The sequence below is a fragment of the Anopheles stephensi genome, chromosome 2, assembly GCF_013141755.1.
Source record: "Anopheles stephensi strain Indian chromosome 2, UCI_ANSTEP_V1.0, whole genome shotgun sequence".
NCBI classification, from domain to species: Eukaryota; Metazoa; Arthropoda; class Insecta; order Diptera; family Culicidae; genus Anopheles; species Anopheles stephensi.
Genome location: NC_050202.1, coordinates 74,424,373 through 74,441,718, shown reverse-complemented (window position 1 = coordinate 74,441,718; position 17,346 = coordinate 74,424,373). Strand labels below are relative to the sequence as shown.

The following is a 17,346-nucleotide window of genomic DNA, read 5'->3' as shown; positions in this document are numbered from 1 at the left end:
CGCCACCACCCCAAAGAAAGCGCTCATAAATATGGTGCACGTTATCATTAGAAGCAAAAAGTGTCAGATAACTTAAACAATGCTGCCCGGCCAGGTCACTCATTTTGGAGGGGCGAAAAATCTTAGCATAGATTTAGCTCGGATTACTGTACTATCGATAATGAAGGGAGAAACCACGGTGCAGCGTTGATTTATGTTTGTTTAATGCTTTTAGTGCGCACGAAAGGTTTGGTAAATTTATTTCGCACACGAAACTGTGCAACCTTTAACGGAAACGGAAGGGAAACAAAACGAAACGCCGATAATGATATGTATCCTAAATGTCGGTTTGATAAAGAAAATATTTACATTGTGCCCATCGAGCGCGCATTCATCAGTGTTGCCTTCACTGGGTAATGGTTGGCCCCGTTCCGTTTGCTGTTCAGGTACAGGTAAATGTGAAAAAATGGTTTTATAAAGTTATTAAAGGCTCATTGCTTCATGAATAAAAGATTCGAAAATTGTGGAGGGAGTTCCTTGTTAAAGTCTCAATTTAAGACGAGAGACGAATTTGTGACTAATAAATTTAATGGACTATCGAGCGATCAATTAAACTTAAAATAAACTACTAAAGCGAAACTAAACAGTTTTACGACAAAAATCTCAAGACGTTATAGATTTTTCGATTTTCTTCCTCCAAATTGAATCACTCATCAATGCGGCAATGGAGATGAGTGACCGGGCACTGTCCAGAGTTCGAAGTTCAAGCCGTGCCTGACGCCTCCAAGTGATTCATTTTCTACCAACAGAAACTGAAGCTTGCAGCAAGAAAACGATAACAAAAACAATCTCACTTTCGATTACCGTAAACACAAAACTGACCGATCGTTCCCATCAGCCTTCGGACCATGGCCGCCGGAGCTAGTTTGATGGTTAGTTAGGCTATCGGTTGCTTGAATCGATCTATCCACCCCGTTGCAGTTATTTACCTCTTCATTAATATCAAGCGAGAGTGTACTAATATTGAAACTGTTTACTTCACTTTCCATCCCATCTCCGGTCCGGTTGGATTGGTGCAGCTTCGAAACGAAAGTGAGTCCCGTACCGATCTGCCGAACCGTCGGACAATGTGGCTCCGGATGCTGGCTCAGAAACACCACCAAGGAACACAGGTCGCGCACAATGTGAACCGTTTCAAGCTCATCATACAGCACTTGTTTCAAGTGTCGCCATTCAGATGCTTCAGATGCTGTCTCGGAATCGGAATACGAGTCAGGGGGGTGGCAATTTCGCTTGCCTGCCTACCAGGAACATAAAAAAAAACCCAATAGGTGGGGCCGTTAATTGAATCAATTTATGCTCTGTTTGGTGGTGAAGATGAACCAACCGTAATGTTGCCGAGCCTTTTGGCAAGGCAAAGCGTCCGCATCCTGTGCGATGGGCTGGGGAAGCATAAAGCGAACCATTACAATCTATTCAACCTGCAATCGGGACGTTTTGGAACACGGAATGGGTACGGCAATAGGGAAACAATCGAACGAACACGCTCCTTAGAAAGCCTAGCGCTTATGTCCACCGTCGTCCGGAGCTCGCCGTGATTTGATTGGAAATGAAAATAAATATTGAACCCTCGGAGTCTGCTCGGACCGCCACGTTTGGACGAACCCTCACCACCCATGCATCATACTACGGCTACTTCGGCCCGGGGGTCAATGGCGACGGTCAAGCTCATCCCATCGTCTGGCGAGATGCCATTGACCTCGATATCGGTCTCATCAGGATTAGAAAGAGCGCAGAGGGTCGAAGCGGACCCCGATAGAAATCGGGAATTTACGATAGAGTTGACCGGGACCGATGAGATGGGCCGATCGCCCCTAGTTGTTGAGATCGTTTTCGATCGTTTTTTTTCTCCTGATCCTCTCGGCAAGATCATTCTGACAAGGTTGTTATAGTTGTCGGGATGAGAAAGTTATGATTGGATGGCCGACCACAAAATGACAGACCTTGAACAGGTTGGGCCAAGAAAAAGAAGAAAATCACTCACACACACTCACACATGCCTTTTGGTGTAATTGGCGGGTGAAGAAGTTCACGACGGCTTATCGGCTTAGGATCGTGCTCGCGGCAGCAATTTTCCACGCTTTCCTCCAGCTCTTAATGTCTTGTCTCTCTCTCTCTTGCTTGTTCGCCCGCTTCAGGGATGGAAGGACGTTTCAGAATTCGAAAGAAAGTGATATTTTTGGATTTCGTGCAATGACCCCGACCCCGGATCGGACCGTTCTGATAATGCGGCCGAGTGGTGCGACCTTTGAGATGGGACGCAACGCGAAGCAGAACGCAGCACATGGCTCTCCATCGAACTATTACCAGCTGGTTGTGAAAATCGAAAGTGAAAACTTCTCATGCTCGTTGTCGGAAGCACTTAGCACCGATCGAAGAAGTACCTGTTAGGGGTGATGAGGTATAAGGTTTTGGGAAAACAGTTTATCCAAGCTCATCTCGGTGGTGGCCGGCGAAACCTATTGAACTTGCGATGTCTGTGCGGCTCGGAGAGCGAGAGAGATCGGACCGATTGAAAAGCAAGATTAAGCAATAAACGCAAATAAATCGACACTGTTGAACTGTTTCGGCACATACCGCACCGAATCCGGGATGTGGAAGTCTTGGCACGAACGCCACACTTTCTAATTGCACTTGCAAGTGTTAATTCAACGATTTTGCTGGCGCGAGCGAGCGAGCGCTGGACGTGGTGGTCCGGCTGGCAGATTAGATGGTAGCCGCTGATAGTAATACTTACCCGGCTCTTCCACATTACTTCCTCACCGCGGACAAGCCCCCCCCCACCCCCCTTTCAACGATCACAAAGGCAGCTCCCCGGAACGGGAGCACGGACGCACCAGGTTTCGAGGTCCGATTGGGCAGTTTTCTCACGTCGTTCGCTCTAGTTCCGGTGTATATCGTTTGCTCGCTCGCTCGCTCCATCGGCGGCGGAAATGTGATCGTGCAGACGCCTCGACGAGGAGATAAGGGTGGTTTTCCGTACCACGGGGAACCGCACATCGCACACATCGAACGAATCGGGCGGCGTATGATATAGTTGCGAAAGACCTTTTTTTGTATTCCGCTTCGGTTTCGAGTCCATTAGCAACTGTTAGGTAATGGAGCGTACGCATTACACGGCATCCCCGTTGTGGGAAGACACATCGGTTTGTTCCGCTCGCTGCTATGGCGGTCAACGGCGATCCACCGATCGATCCGCCTTTTACTCGTCCAGTTGGTGAGAGCAAAATGCAAACGCGGAAGCGACAGATAACATTTAGAACAGAAATCAGTGAAATCGGGGCCTCGCAAAAGGGCAATACGTTCCGTACGTCCAACGTTTCGCCTACGGGGTTTTTCGACAAGAAAAAGGCCAGAAAACCAATTGCTTTTCAATAAGCGTAACAGTTTTTCGGCGCGCTCGACCCGCCGGACAATAGTGCCGCAAGTCAACGGACGTAGGCAAAATTGCTGGCCGCAGGCTTCTCATGAATGAAAGCGCGTCTTGGGCGCGAAGTCAAATAAATAAACAGTGACGCAGTGAATGCCGCCGGCGGCGGTAGTAGCAGCACTTGATGGGCCATTGCTCACTTTCTCCCATCTCCGGCTTGACTCATCTGCCTGCCGGAGTTATGAAGATGTGGAATGATGGTAGAAGATTAAACTGTGATTATTGGGGATTGCTTTGGGAAGCGCGAGATGGGTGGAGATAGAGCTTGAGTATTGCTAAATTGGATAAACGGTACCGAGGTTGGGTTTGATGCGGAATGATTCAATTAAGTCGTCAACGACATAGTAACAACTTTATTTTGAAGCCAGTTTTGCTGCCTACATCGTCTTTTATCAGTAAACAAACTGAAACCAGTAGCATTACATCTCGTTAAATTGTTGACCTCTCCTCCAGAAAGCCTTTTTTGATGACAAAACCGTCTGAGTGCGTGGAGAAAACTGGTTGACTTCAGGAGGAAAAAGACCTCGTCCGATTCTTTCGCACATGCAAACAGACCGTTGAATACCGATTGGCCGGTAACCTTTTTTCCTCGCGCCCGCCCGACCCAAATACGCTCGCGAATTCTTCGCCGACGGCCCGGTCGAAGATTCACATTCCATCAAAACGCATCATCATGGAGGATATCAATCGTCTTTCGATGTTTGTTTTCCTTCGATAGTTTTTTTTGCACATTATGAAGCGTCCCATCCCGACCGGACAACAACGGTGCGTTTGAATTTGTCAAACAAAAGCGGCCCGTGTGCTATGGGGCGTTGGCTGCAAGGCTGCAAGGCAGGCGCTTTCTCCTGGATGTCAACAAGCGACGAACCCTTGCCAGTGTGTGTATGTGTGTGTGTGTCCGTATTCCGGGTTCGTCGCCTATTTTTCTCACCACAGCATGACAATACCGTAATGAATTGCACCTAGCGCGTCTACGGGCCGTTTCGACTTAGAGCGTGGGATCGTTTTTGTTTTGTTATTTGACAAACGGGGGGAGTAAATGACAAAAATGCTCCGCATGGAGGCAGCACAAGAGCATAAACATCCGAAATTTGAAAACCAAATGTAACAACCGGCCAAAGAATGGCAACTGTGTGTGTGTGTATTGGGATGGCTTTCCCGGTGAGACGATGGCACTTGTGTTTCCCAAATTGCTGTGAGATCGTAGTTCCCGAACGGTAACATGCTTGTCATCCTGGTTGACCGGTGTGTCCCGGCCCGAGTGGCCTTTTGTCTTCGGCCGGCTTGCTTCGCCGAAAATGCCTTCGGGGGATGATTCGAAAATTTCTTTCCGGACAAACGTTTAGCAACGCGAGGCATCCCTTTTGGCAAAGATTATGGGCACGTGTAAATATTTTTCTTTGTCACACTTAATTTGACTGAACGCACACAAACACTCACACGCATTGCGATGAATTAACGGGCAAGAAAAGTGAAAACTGTACGTGTCCTCAAAAAATCGAGGAGGAGCCCCAATCCTTCTTTTTTATTTCCGTTCGTCCTGCATTTGTTGTACGAAGCAGTTTCATTCGGCAACAATGTTTAATCGCCTTCCTTCACCACGGCCCGGTTCGGAACGCCGGAATATTGCGTCATTTATTTCCACCGGCCGAATGAATCAGAGATATGTGTGACCACATCATCATCATCTTGGGAGGGCATTTTACCGGCCTGCTCGGGCCGGGGGGAAAGGATGCCGGCGGGGAAGGAAAGGATGGAAGATCGGTAGGCGGGGGCCGGATCTCGCACTTGTCCTGCGCTGTTCGCTCAAGGGAAAGTGGTGTAGATTAGGTCACCGGGAAGGCTGGGAAAGGTATGCCCAAATTGCAACACTTGCGCACCGCAATCTCCTGCGGCGGTTATGATGACTCGAGACGACTGTTTGTGTGTATAGGTGTGTGAGTGTGTGTGTGTGTCTGGTGGGGAAGTTTGTGTCAAGGAGAAAGAAAGTGTCAGATTGTCACGTTTCTTGTTTTCCTTTCGGTCGGCCGGTGATGGGGACGGTGGAGCACACCAGCAGCAGCCTCCTTACGTCGAACTTTTTCGATGCGTTGTCGATGTTCTCTCGACATTTCGAGCTTTATTGCTTTTTCTTGTTCATGTTCGGTGGTGGAAGCTCTCCCGTGGAGAACCGAAATTTTGATTCTCAGATTTGAGTTTCTTTTTTGAATGTTACTTAAAAATATTGATGCTTGGTTGTTGGAAATCTATTCTTTATATTTGTTTCCTATATGTTTATCTTGTCATGTTTGATTGTTTAAGTTTGTTTATGATTTCATTTTATGTTTTTACTGTTATGATCTATCTTTTAAGTGATTTTACTAATTTATCTAGTTCTTATACAGCTACTAGAACACATTTTTTTCCATTTTTATACAGTTTTGTGATTGCATTATCAAACGTAATACTGATAAGTAGATAACGCTGACAACGCCCGATGCGTGGTCCAACATCTTCGGGACGCTTTGTTTTACCACGGTTGCCGCGATCGCTCTCATGTACGGTTCTCTTTCACGTGGTCCTATGCTCACGATCGACTACGATCGTTCGGTCCCGCACCTGATCTCCAAGTAAGGTAGCATCTCATTGTTGGTTCACACTTTCTCGCTCCCTTTTTCTCTCTCTCTCTCTCTCACCCGTACTTTCTCCGCCTGTTCCACTTGTTATCGCTCTTTCTTGGGGCTCCACCCTCAGGTGCCCGCGATCGAGCTTTTGTTGAGCATCATCCCCATGCTGCCTCGGCGGCGAGCTTCGGTCGCTGGTTTTGTGCATCCGTACAGATTCAACCACGGTCGCTCCGGTCTCTCCGTAGCTCTTCCCGACCCCACGGATCGCCGATTCGCGGCCAGCTTTGGTGTGTGCGTTCCCGCTCGTGAGCATCCCAGCGCCATCTACCGCGCTCTCTGTTGCGGTTGTAGCTCTCGCTCGCATCGCCACGGTTCGGATGTAAAAATTATTTAACATAATATCTGGGTATTACAATTTATCATCATCTCGTTGTTTGAAGAAGCAATCCGGAGAGCCAGCGTCGCTCTGTGTGTGTGTGTTTGTGTGGCTGTGTGCCCGGTCTCTCACGCGTGTATAGGTGCGGGAGTGATGTTCGGAGATTTTAACCGTCTTGACGGTTCGCTATAAAAAGGGGTTACAGCATTCGGTTACCGGCACAATTCATTAACGATCGTTGAAGACAGACGAGCTGGTTTGGATACCAAGCGCAGTGATCGAAGCATTGCAGTGGCAACTATCGAACGACTCCCGACCGACCGCAGCATCCCAGTTTGTGTGTGTGTGTGTGTGACAGTGTGTGATACAGTGTGCACATTCGAATAGCAAGAACATTTGTGATCAATCCTGCAAGTCCTGTGGAAACCAGTGAACGCATCAGAATGAAAGTGTTTATCGCAATCGCAGCCCTTCTGGCCGTGGGCATGGCTGCCCCGGCACCAGCCACCGAGCAGACCGGAGCATTCGGCATGATGGCCAAATACTTCGGTTCCTGTCTGGAAAGCGAAGATATGGGCACCTGCTTTGCCGTGAAGGGAATTACCGCACTGAACCGGGCAGCCCGTGCCGCCAACATTGAGCTGGCTCCTGGTGTCACATTCGCAAGGTGATTATTATTCTTCCAAGTTCCAAGATTCTTAAAAGTGCAAGTGTGCGTAGTAGAAGGAGCTGAAGGACAAGCTCATCAGTGTTGAAATGGAAATAGTGAAGATAGAAGATAGTGAAGAATACTTTCTCAGTCGATAGAATTGTATGGAGAAGCATTTGGTTGCTGGACTTGTTGCAAGAACGTCAGAGTCTATTTCGGATCTTAAGAATTCCAAGGTTTCAATCCAACCTTGAGAAGTGTATAAGCTTCAAAAAGAGATCAACTTTTTTTTTATTCTTTGAGGGCCTTCATTCCTTATAGTTTTGTCATAAAGTGTTTTAGGAAGTAAAAATATGATTTCTAGGCTATTAAGACCATTAAACAGTTTCAGTATTTTTTTTGAAATCCTTTGTATCTTGATTGATTAGAGAGCTTTAGGTGGATAGACTCAAGAATTTACCAATCCCATTTCCCTCCAATCACACACACAGAGACCCGTCAGTCCCGGCCGAGCGCACCGGAAAGGCCATCTCGGAGAACGAGATCGTCAACACGCTGCCAGCTGATTCGGAACAGAAGACGGACGCCCTGTTCGATCTGGCCATCGATTCTGCCAAGCGTCTGTTCAGTGCCCGCTCGATCCAGTTCAAGCTGCCAGAGGAGACGACCGAGACGATCGCCCGTTCGCTGGAGGAAGGTAGACTGCTGAAGAAAGGTGCGTACCGTGTCCAACCGTGTCCCGTACTAACCGAACGCCATCCTTTTGTTTTTGCTTCCGTACACCCCACTACTACATCCTGTCCTATGCCAATCATTAAACTCCCCCGTCCTCGCTAACACGATCGTGTTGATGTTTGTCCCCATCAATGCACGTCAAAACAACATTCGGGGGGTTTAAAACAATTTCGTCGTGCACCCGGTTCTACTCCACAGGCAAGAAGCTGAAGAAGGTGCTCGGCCCGCTGGTCCTCGCTCTCGGTGGCAAGCTGTTCGCCCTGCTGCCGCTGCTCCTCGGTGCGGTCGCTCTGCTCGCCATCAAGGCTCTGCTCGTCTCGAAGGTTGCGTTCGTGATGGCTGCCGTGTTGGCCGCCCAGAAGTTCCTCGGCGGCGGTGGTGGATCGCCACTGAACCTGCTGTCCAAGGTTGCCGGTGGATCGTCCGGAGCCGTGGTTGGAGGTGGTGCATCGGCCGGAGCTGGCGGTTGGTCGTCGGGAGCTAGCGCTGGCGGATGGTCCAACACTGGTGCTGCCTCGGCCCAGTATCCGTACGCTCGCAGCTACGACACCGCCCAGGAACTCGCCTACAGTGCGCAGGCTCCGTCGCAGTAAGGTGTCGCGTGAGGGCAAGATCGCAACCCGGATCGCACCTAAGATCCGTTTGGACGAACTTGTAAAATAGCCGTAGAGCTGTGGCCCTTGCGGTGCGCGGTTCTGTACAATCGATTTCTGTCCCTTGTCTTTCTTCGACCGTTCACCCTCTTCGAACTCTTCTTCCTCGCCTTCTACAAACGCTGTCTAGTCTTCTTCGCATGCTTCTCTCGCGCACGCCACGCCGCTAATCAGCACTCGTCTGCAGCGGCTCGTAACCGTCGAAAGCGGAGCAACCGACGAGAGCGCGCGATGTGCGCGCGCATCTTCATTATTTCCACCACGAGGCAAGTGCCCACCCGTTTCTTCATCCCCAGCGTCCCACCCGAGCCGAGCCCCTTTAGCCCCTCGCCATCCATTGCACACACAGCACACCGTGGCATCGGCACGAAATTGAGAGCGGACCCCACGCAAACCGCCCGGGCCCGGAACCTCCGAATCCGGATGTCCGTTTATGTAAATACACCGACCAAAAGCCGATCGCGCGGTGAATTGTTTGTGCAACGATGGGTGTGATTGGGTATTGGGGCTGATGATCGGGCCGGGAGTAGATGTTAGCTTTCTCTTCTTCGCCGGATCCTTTCGGTGTATCACTGTACGGCACACATACCTTCATCTTCACCTAGCGCCACCCTTCTTCACACTTCATCACGAGACCATTCGTTGGCGGATGCTCTTGCAAAAAATACCTCGACGGATCGAAGAGGTCCCCATTCTTCAGCGCTTCTGCAACGATAAGCACACATCGGAAACAACGAAAAGCCGACGCTCACACCGTACTCACAGCAAATACACAAACACAACACAACTGCGCCATTTCGGACCGCATGCGATCGTGGTTCTGCGATCGCAGCCGTGCGGCTCCATTTGTCTTCTAACGTAATAATATTTTTTTTGTAGTGTTTAGTAATTTATTATTACCGATACCGCCGGGGTGTGTGAGCGCGAGATCGAAACGAGATCAGGTCAGTGGAGTGGTGAAAATTGTACCGAATCGAAGGAACGTCCAGGGATGCATGTGTGTGCGTGTTGCACTATGGTTGTGTGCCTTAAGGCTCGGCCGCCACGCTCGACAAAAACAAAAACCCCGTTTGGATAGTTAATTTATTTTTATTTATGTAATTAAATTATTAAAAATCAACCAACACGAAATTAGAACACACAGAACCAGGTTTGGCTGGAATCCGATCATACCACAACCACACACACACACACACACACAACGAATGCAGTAATAGCAATAGAGCAAACGGGCAAACGAGTTAACCATTAACTGCTAGTACATAGGGAACGAACTATAGGACCACTGTGCGGTCAGAACACTCAGAGGGCATGGAAAAACGATCCATGGCTAACGGGTGCATGCAATGTAAATCACAGGAACAGGCAGACGCGGGGCAGTTCAGCCACGGTAAGCTGGTTCCATAGCAAGCACACAATCAACATAAGCAAACCATAAAGCAACGACTTTTGTCGCGAAAATAGAAGCAATAAAAATAAAAACGACTTATTGAAAAGAAAGACCCCTTTTAGATAAATAAAACCCCTTATAGAAATGGTTGAGAAAAAAGGGCCACGCCATTCCATCCAGATTATCATTCTTTGCATAAGAATGCCAAGCGAAACAAAAATTCGAGCATGTTTTTTTGTAGTGCGTAATTAGCTCTTGAGTGGCATTTAACTGAAGAAAGTGGCAGGTTCTCGTTTTGATAGCGATTTTTTTCCTGGAGTGTACCACAAACGAGCTAGCATGACGAGTGACGGAAATGATTGACAGCTTTGTTGACTTAACTGTTTCCACGCCCGTCTGCCCATCCCGACTCTGCCCAATCTGCACCCGTTAATTGCCGCGAGCTTAAGGTTAGGGAAGGGTGAAGACGGGGACGGGACAAATGTCTCCCCAGCGGTTCCGAATTTCTTTTTTAGCACATCGGGTGAAATTGTCACAAATTTGGGCCCCCGGATCGCTAGCCGTATGTGATATGGGACGTTGAGCAGGACTGGAACTAATCGTTTCACTCAATCGGTGGCGATCATCGGATGTAGCCTCGAAAACAAGCGGGATGATCCCGATCTGGTTCGATTGCTTGTTGCCGAGGGTTTGGTTTTCGAGCGCCTGCCGAGTTTTGATGAGTTAAGTAGGTTATTTAAAAGCGCTGTTTGTTTGAGGGCCAAGTTGCGATTAGATGGCTAGGTGAGTTCTCTCGAGAAAGTCAGTTTGGGGTTGTGAAACTGTTCGCCTTCAAAGCTTTAAACTCATTATACGGGGCTCACAGCAATGTGAGAAACAAAGCAACTGCCAGAGTCGTTCCGTTTGCGGGCGGTGCGAGTGTCATGCACCGAAAGGGAAAGTCTTGCGAAGAAGCGACCTATTGTTCATCGGGGGCAACCGGAACTCGGATCGGAACGTCTGTCCGGTACGCGACGGTTCGGTTCCGTCTTTCTTGCCGGCATGCTTGTCCAAATGTGTGACCGTTGGGCGAATCTAAAGGTGGATGGCAATGGTAAAATGGCAATGTGACATTGATTCCGCAAGCATGGATGCGTTAGTGGTATTGCTTTGGGCTGTGGTCGATTGGTGGGAAGCTCATTGATGGTAGACAGGTGATAGGGTAATTCCTTATGTGACTAAAGGCAGAGTTAGTTATTTTCTAGTTGAATTTAATAGGTTCTATTGGACCTGGATTATGTGAAAGATATGTCATCATCTACAAAAAATCACCTCCAGGCTTTACTTTCAATAAAATAAAAAAGGCCTGTTCCTGTTAAAAGGCCCCAATATTCATGGGAAATTTTTAAATACGATTCATTGAGTAACAACATTTCAGTGCAAACAAATAGCAATCCACTTACCAAAACAATTATAGCAACCTGAAGAGCTGAAGGCACCGAGCCCATTTTCCAACCAATTTATAAGCAATAATGCACCGAACTGGAGTACATTTTCCATCCTTCCTCAAACAAGAAGTCATTTTCCCACCTATTTACCCATTTTGCCGGACTGTATCAAAGGCTCTAGCCCTCCGTTTCATTGGCACCCCAGACACATACACACACAGACAAAAAGGATTTTAATAAATTTGCCCTCAACTCAACGCCCCTAGCCAATTATCTTAATCAGTGCGCTCGTTCGATTCGGCGTACCGATGCATAACTTAAAAACCACCCGAAACACTAGATTTCTCCGCCGTGGCTCTTATTAAAGCCCCATCAAGCCGTTGCGTTTGCATCGAAATGGAACCAGGGCCGAATTATTAACCGCCCAAAAAGGTTATTATTGGAGAGTGTCGGGTGCACAACGAGGCAAAACCAGGGTACAATTAGACCCATCGAAAGCGTCAATGAATGACGGTTCCCTTAGGTTTTTGATCAGGGCACGGATGGCCGAACGCCCGATGGCTTTCGGGAGATAGATGGAAACGAAAACGAAATCGGAGGGCTTAGAAACTGTTGGAAATAGCTTCCCAACCGGTGGCCCGTCGGAAGCGAAACGATGCCACATTCCAATCGCCCCAACTCCTAGTGACACCCGCTGCATTCTCGTCACGTTCTGGCACACATTTGCCCGTGCGCTCGTCGTCGGTTATGATTTGCTACCGTTAGCTGTCAGGGGGAGGGGAGCCCAGCTGGGCCAGCGCACTTACCTACATGCCCAAAACCGTGCTTCGTGGACTGGGTCGGTTGGGGATGGACGAAGACTTCCCGTGAACGGGGTAAAGGATCACGCACGCTGCATACCAAATGGGCAAGGGCTCGTCGGGTTTCGCTCCATAAACACCGGGCACCGTTGGCCGAATGTCATCCATTTGGTCGGCGGGGATAGCCGTTTTTTTTTGGTTTGGAATTGTACCCGTGAAACCCCTTCCGTCGGTTGGAAAATGACGCCGATGTGGGAGTGTGTACGTATCGGCCGGTATATTGATTGAATTCGCATAAATAGCATGGTAATAGCAAATTAACGCATCAGTTGTCCGCCTTAGCTTATCCGACCACCAGCAGCAGCCCAGTGCAAAGTGTCATTCTTCGTACCGCCGTGTGTGTGTGTGTGTGTCAAGTGCAGTTTCTGTATCCTTCCCCAAAAATCCAAAATGGTTGCTAAGCGTTGTTTCCTGGTTGCCGCTCTGGCTGTGGCTGCATTCGGTGCGGTGGCGTACGCCGAAACGAGCAAGGAAGAATCGGCCATGATCAATCTGATCAACGAGATCGACAACGAGCCGCGGTTCCCGCTGTTCGGTGGGCTCGCCGTTGAGCGCTCGAACGACTACGAGGCCCGTGCCTTCGGTGCCCGCTCGAGCGAGGACCTTGCTGACCGGGCCGTTCGGTACCTTGCCTCGCACACGCTGAAGTTCAACGTTCCTTCCGAGGAGAACACCGTCGAAGGTGAGCAAAGGAGTTGTGCGGTGAACTACGAGTGATGATCCCGAGTGATGTGAAGTGACCATCTCACGACCAAGACCGGTCCAAAGTTGCATTCGAATTGTTGGGCAAAGTCAAGTAGTTTATACAAAGTCTATTCGTGAAAGAGCATATTTGTGATGAATTCTAACTAAGAAAGTTTGTGATTCACTCACTCTATTGAACTTCAAAGTTCCAAGAAAGTATGCTGCTCCCAGCTATCTGCTCTAATAATAGCTCCACATCCCAAGCATATCCCCGTCACTATGTACCGAGAGCAGAGGGTTAGTTTTACCGTGATTGCGTGTGACGGTACATGTAATTAAAACGAGCATTTGTTAAGGTGAACTTACGCTCAGCAGGTTGTAAATTTCCCTACCGTGGTTTCATAACCTTGGAACAGTTCCTAGCACCGTGATGCGTGTTTAGGCCACCGGCGACTATTTCATCATCCGGCCAAAGGAAAGCCATCTTGCGCGGCATGCTTTCTGGCTAGCGCGATCTAGTGGCAAGGTCCATTTTTGCAATTCCTCGCCGATAGGATCAACGGAGAAAGGCGAACTTGCGAAGAGCAAACGCAACGATTAGCGTCATCTGTTACCTCGGGTCGGGTCGTTTTATTTATTTTTGGTCTGCAGTGTGGACTTTCTTCCCCACCAAGGCCATGTGCATCGTTGATTTAATCGTAGGCTGTAGGTTTGTGGGGTTGAGGTCGAGGTTGCCTTCCATGGGCTGAACCGAGCGAGAGCTCGGACCAGTTAGAAGACCGCATACAGCAGGTAGCCTCCCAGCTGCTCAGGAGGGTTTTATTTATTTTGAGTTTTTTTGTCGTACAAAACCGACGAATGCTTTCCCGAAAATCTCACTTTCATTGGAGTTTTGGAGGAGCGTATGTAGTCGGTGTTCCAAAAATAACTCAAAGGAGAAATGGACATCCTAAGCACAGCATCAGCTAGCGTAACATCCACACGGGTTCAAGGTTGGCAAGAGTTACGATCGCTCAGGTAACAACACTCTTGGCAAGGGCGTAATCGGTGATGCTGCGTTTTCTTCGTAGAAAAAACAAAGCTTTAGAATAAACTTTCACCCCAGCCCAAAATGGTTGGGCGCGTTTCGAGAGAAGAAGCAACCTCAAGGTGAGATCGATTAGAATAGGTCATCGACATGGAAACAGGTTCTAAAAGAACCTCCGGGAAAACAACTCCGCTACTGAACCAGTTCTCTAGAGGGCATATCGCGGTCGAAAGAGAAAGTTTGACATCGTGTGGAGTTTTTTTGTGGTTGCGTGAAAGAACACGTTCTGGAAGGGAGTAGTCAGGAGTTAGCTTTGGAGGAAAAGTTTAAAGTTTCTTTCATCTTACATTACTAATTGCACGTCCATCTCGTTTATACACCAATGCATTATCTCGAAGAACTCCCCGATCATGTTTCGACGGCCCACAATATTGATGGGGAGCGGACAGAATAAAAAGAAAGATCAGGACGATCCACGCTTCGCACGCACCGTGCGACGCTCAAAAACATGCCGCCGTGCACCGCCGGACTCCCGGGGTAGATTAATGAAACATCTCGTTTCGCGAGTAATTGCATCGAGCGGTGGGGGCTTTATTTTCTTACCCTGCTGTACCGTAAGTGTCCTGCGCGCCAAGTGGTGCATATTTCCAGGACACTTGCGGCTCGAAATACCTGTCCAGGGACCGTGGTCGCGCCACTGTAAACTTTCACTTTGGGATCCGGTGGATCCGGCTTTCGAAAATTCTCCAAAATATTTAGCCCACACCGGCTCGCCAGCTACAATGAGGATAACAATAGTAGCAGCAGCAGCAGCAACGGCGGCAGGAGCTACAAATTAAATATTAAAGAAGAAAGGAAAGCAGAGAACGAAGGAGATCGCTCGGAGAGGGCGAAGAAAAAAGCTCAACAAGAAAAAAAGGGAAAGTCGCTCCAAAGACATACTTCCTTCGGTGTTATGTTTAAATATGCCACACCCTTTAGCGTGTACCCTGGCGTTCTCCTCTACATTCCAGCACACACATACACACACAAGCGGACAAGCAGCGGGGGGTTGGAAATGGTCAAGAACGCTCGAACGTGGTACGCATCATGCTGTGTTGTGAGCATCATCGTCACGAACCGACATCTCTCTGTCTCTCCCCGGGAGGGATAAACAGAGAGATAGGTGATGCTCCATGCGCCATGTGGAGCTTGAGATCTGGTCTCGACCGGCTGGTTCGATGAACTTGGATCGTGTACATAAGCCGATCGTCGAGAACGAGACGAAGTCGCTTCGTGGGGTTCTCTGCTTCGGCCGTGCGTTTCTGGGTCATTGGCACAGGCGCTGCCTCAGTCAGTTGCCTGACTGTGATGTGATGCTCGAAAGCGCGAGAAACAAGTGCCGGGATCGTGCGCGATCACACAGGCTTAAGAACTCTTCGCTGGAGCGAACCCCGATTAGGACAACAACTTTCCCCTAAAATCAATACAATCGGCGACGCGTACGTGGGCGACCGTAAGGCCTTGGGGCGACATTGATACGCCCTCTGGGGTGAGCTGTTTGGGTGGGAGATCATATTTGCCAGACAATGGGAGAAAGTGTGGCCGAAGGTGGCTTTAATGCGTGTTTGCTCACGGCTTGCTGCGAAGGGTGCTCTCACGGAGCATTTTTTTGTAATTTTTTTTCCATAAAATTAGCCACAACCGCTAAGAGGTTTCGCGCGGCTTTTTTTTGTGTGCACTGTTTTCGTTCGGGTTATTTGCACTTCGTGCTGGAGCTGGAGGGCTTTAAGCGGAATGAACTTTAAAACTATTTGCGCGACCTGCTCCCCCGGGCAGGTTACTTATAGGAGAAGCTATGCTGTGGAGTTTCTTATTCGCAAGGGAAATAATGGTAAATCAATCAAACGGTTGGAAAATATGCTAAACTTTACGAATAGCAGATGAAGTAATTTTGTTTCCTCTGATCGTTCGATTTTGATCGTTCCCATGGGTCGTGCTTGGACGATCGATCTAACTGAAGGTAAGGTCTCGAATCTTATCTGGTGAAGTCTCGAATCTTATCGAATCTTATACGTAGGGTCTGGAATCTTATCGACATCTACGGAGTTATGACAGACAATTTGAAGACTTGAGGTGTATTAAGATATCTAAACTTAATTGGGGTTTAAATCTAGAATTAAAAATAGTGAGATCTTTAACTCATCTCAATTCTTTTATGTCCTATACTCCAACTCTCTTAATTGTCATAGGTTTGCTCTCCACATTTAAATAACGAAACATTCAATCAATCCTGAAATCAGTTAAAATACCCGTGTACTTGGGTGAAATATTGCACACCACTTGTTATACGCTTTCATGCAAAGCTTTCTCCGATCGTGAAAAGCTCCAGAGCTTTCATGGTTGGTTCCGTCCGATCGTAAAGCTTCCGTATAACATCGTCGAACTTTCTCTGGACTTTACCCTTTGCAGAAGCTCGCAGCAGCCGTCTGAAGAAGATGCTTTTGCCTCTGCTGCTGGCAATGAAGCTGAAGATGGCCGTTGTGCTGCCAATCCTGCTCGCGATCGTGAAGTTCATCTCGCTCAAGGGTCTGATCGCCGGTCTGATGGCTCTGAAGTTCTCCAGTAAGTATATCTAGGTAGACGTTGCATTCGTTTCGGTGGCATGATCGTTTTTAATGTCCCTCCCCGCAGTCTTCACCGTCCTGAAGGATCTGTTCCAGAAGAAGCAGGAGCGTGTGACCACCGCTTACATCACCAGCGCTCAGCCCGTGAACGCCGAGATCGTCCACCAGGACTGGAACCGCAATGGACAGGCTGCGGCTCACGAGCTGGCCTACGGTGCCTACCCGTACGCTACCCTAGCCTAATGGTCGAAGCAGGATCCAACTCCTATTCGCCATTATCACCGCTACCAAACCAACCAAAAACCGTCGATCGGATGACGGCGATGAGCCTTTATTTATTTGCTTAATTTTAATAATTTATTGAACGAGCATGACCCTTGGCCACGCCCTGCCTTGATGCGGTACCGGTACACCGGCGCCCTCCGTCAACGTATGTGGATGTGTGTAAATAAAAAGGCGTACAGGCAAATGAAAAACCTTATGGTGTATGTGTGTGTTTGTTGTTTTGTTTGTGCCACGGGCGATGTACGCAATGAAGGACAGCTGTATCGAGGGAGAAGAAAATTGGGCAGCTCGCTACTGGGGATTTGTTCGGAGTGGACCGATAATTCATATCCCAAAAATCTGCCGAAACGGTATTCTGTCGTCGGCAGTTAGTTGTAACGGAAATTGGGTTAGCCACGCTGGTGGGGAAATGTTGTGTTTGAGGGAAGTAACAACAACAGAAAAAACGCGTATTGTTTACCATCTAGATGCATTAAATGACCCATTTAGAAACGGCACTGTGCGCACAGTCCGATCGATCACTGACCGATCGGTGCGCAGCGATTGGGGTTAGCACGGTTTGTTTGTGGCTTCGGGTAA

At 48.6% G+C, this 17,346-nt stretch overlaps 2 protein-coding genes across 2 annotated transcripts; both read left to right on the top strand.

Moving 5' to 3' along the window:
- The first annotated feature begins 6,665 nt into the window (after positions 1-6,665).
- On the top strand, positions 6,666-9,988 carry LOC118504265. The gene is made up of 3 exons (XM_036038494.1): positions 6,666-7,118; positions 7,592-7,815; positions 8,034-9,988. Exons 1-3 carry the CDS (start codon positions 6,895-6,897, stop codon positions 8,426-8,428), a joined length of 843 nt encoding a protein of 280 aa, XP_035894387.1. The 5' UTR covers positions 6,666-6,894; the 3' UTR covers positions 8,429-9,988.
- A 2,456-nt stretch (positions 9,989-12,444) lies between these two features.
- Positions 12,445-16,958, top strand: LOC118508557. Its single transcript, XM_036048451.1, has 3 exons — positions 12,445-12,847; positions 16,328-16,480; positions 16,550-16,958. The coding sequence occupies exons 1-3, from the start codon at positions 12,556-12,558 to the stop codon at positions 16,723-16,725; spliced, it is 621 nt and encodes a 206-aa protein (XP_035904344.1). The 5' UTR covers positions 12,445-12,555; the 3' UTR covers positions 16,726-16,958.
- The last annotated feature ends 388 nt before the right edge of the window (positions 16,959-17,346 follow it).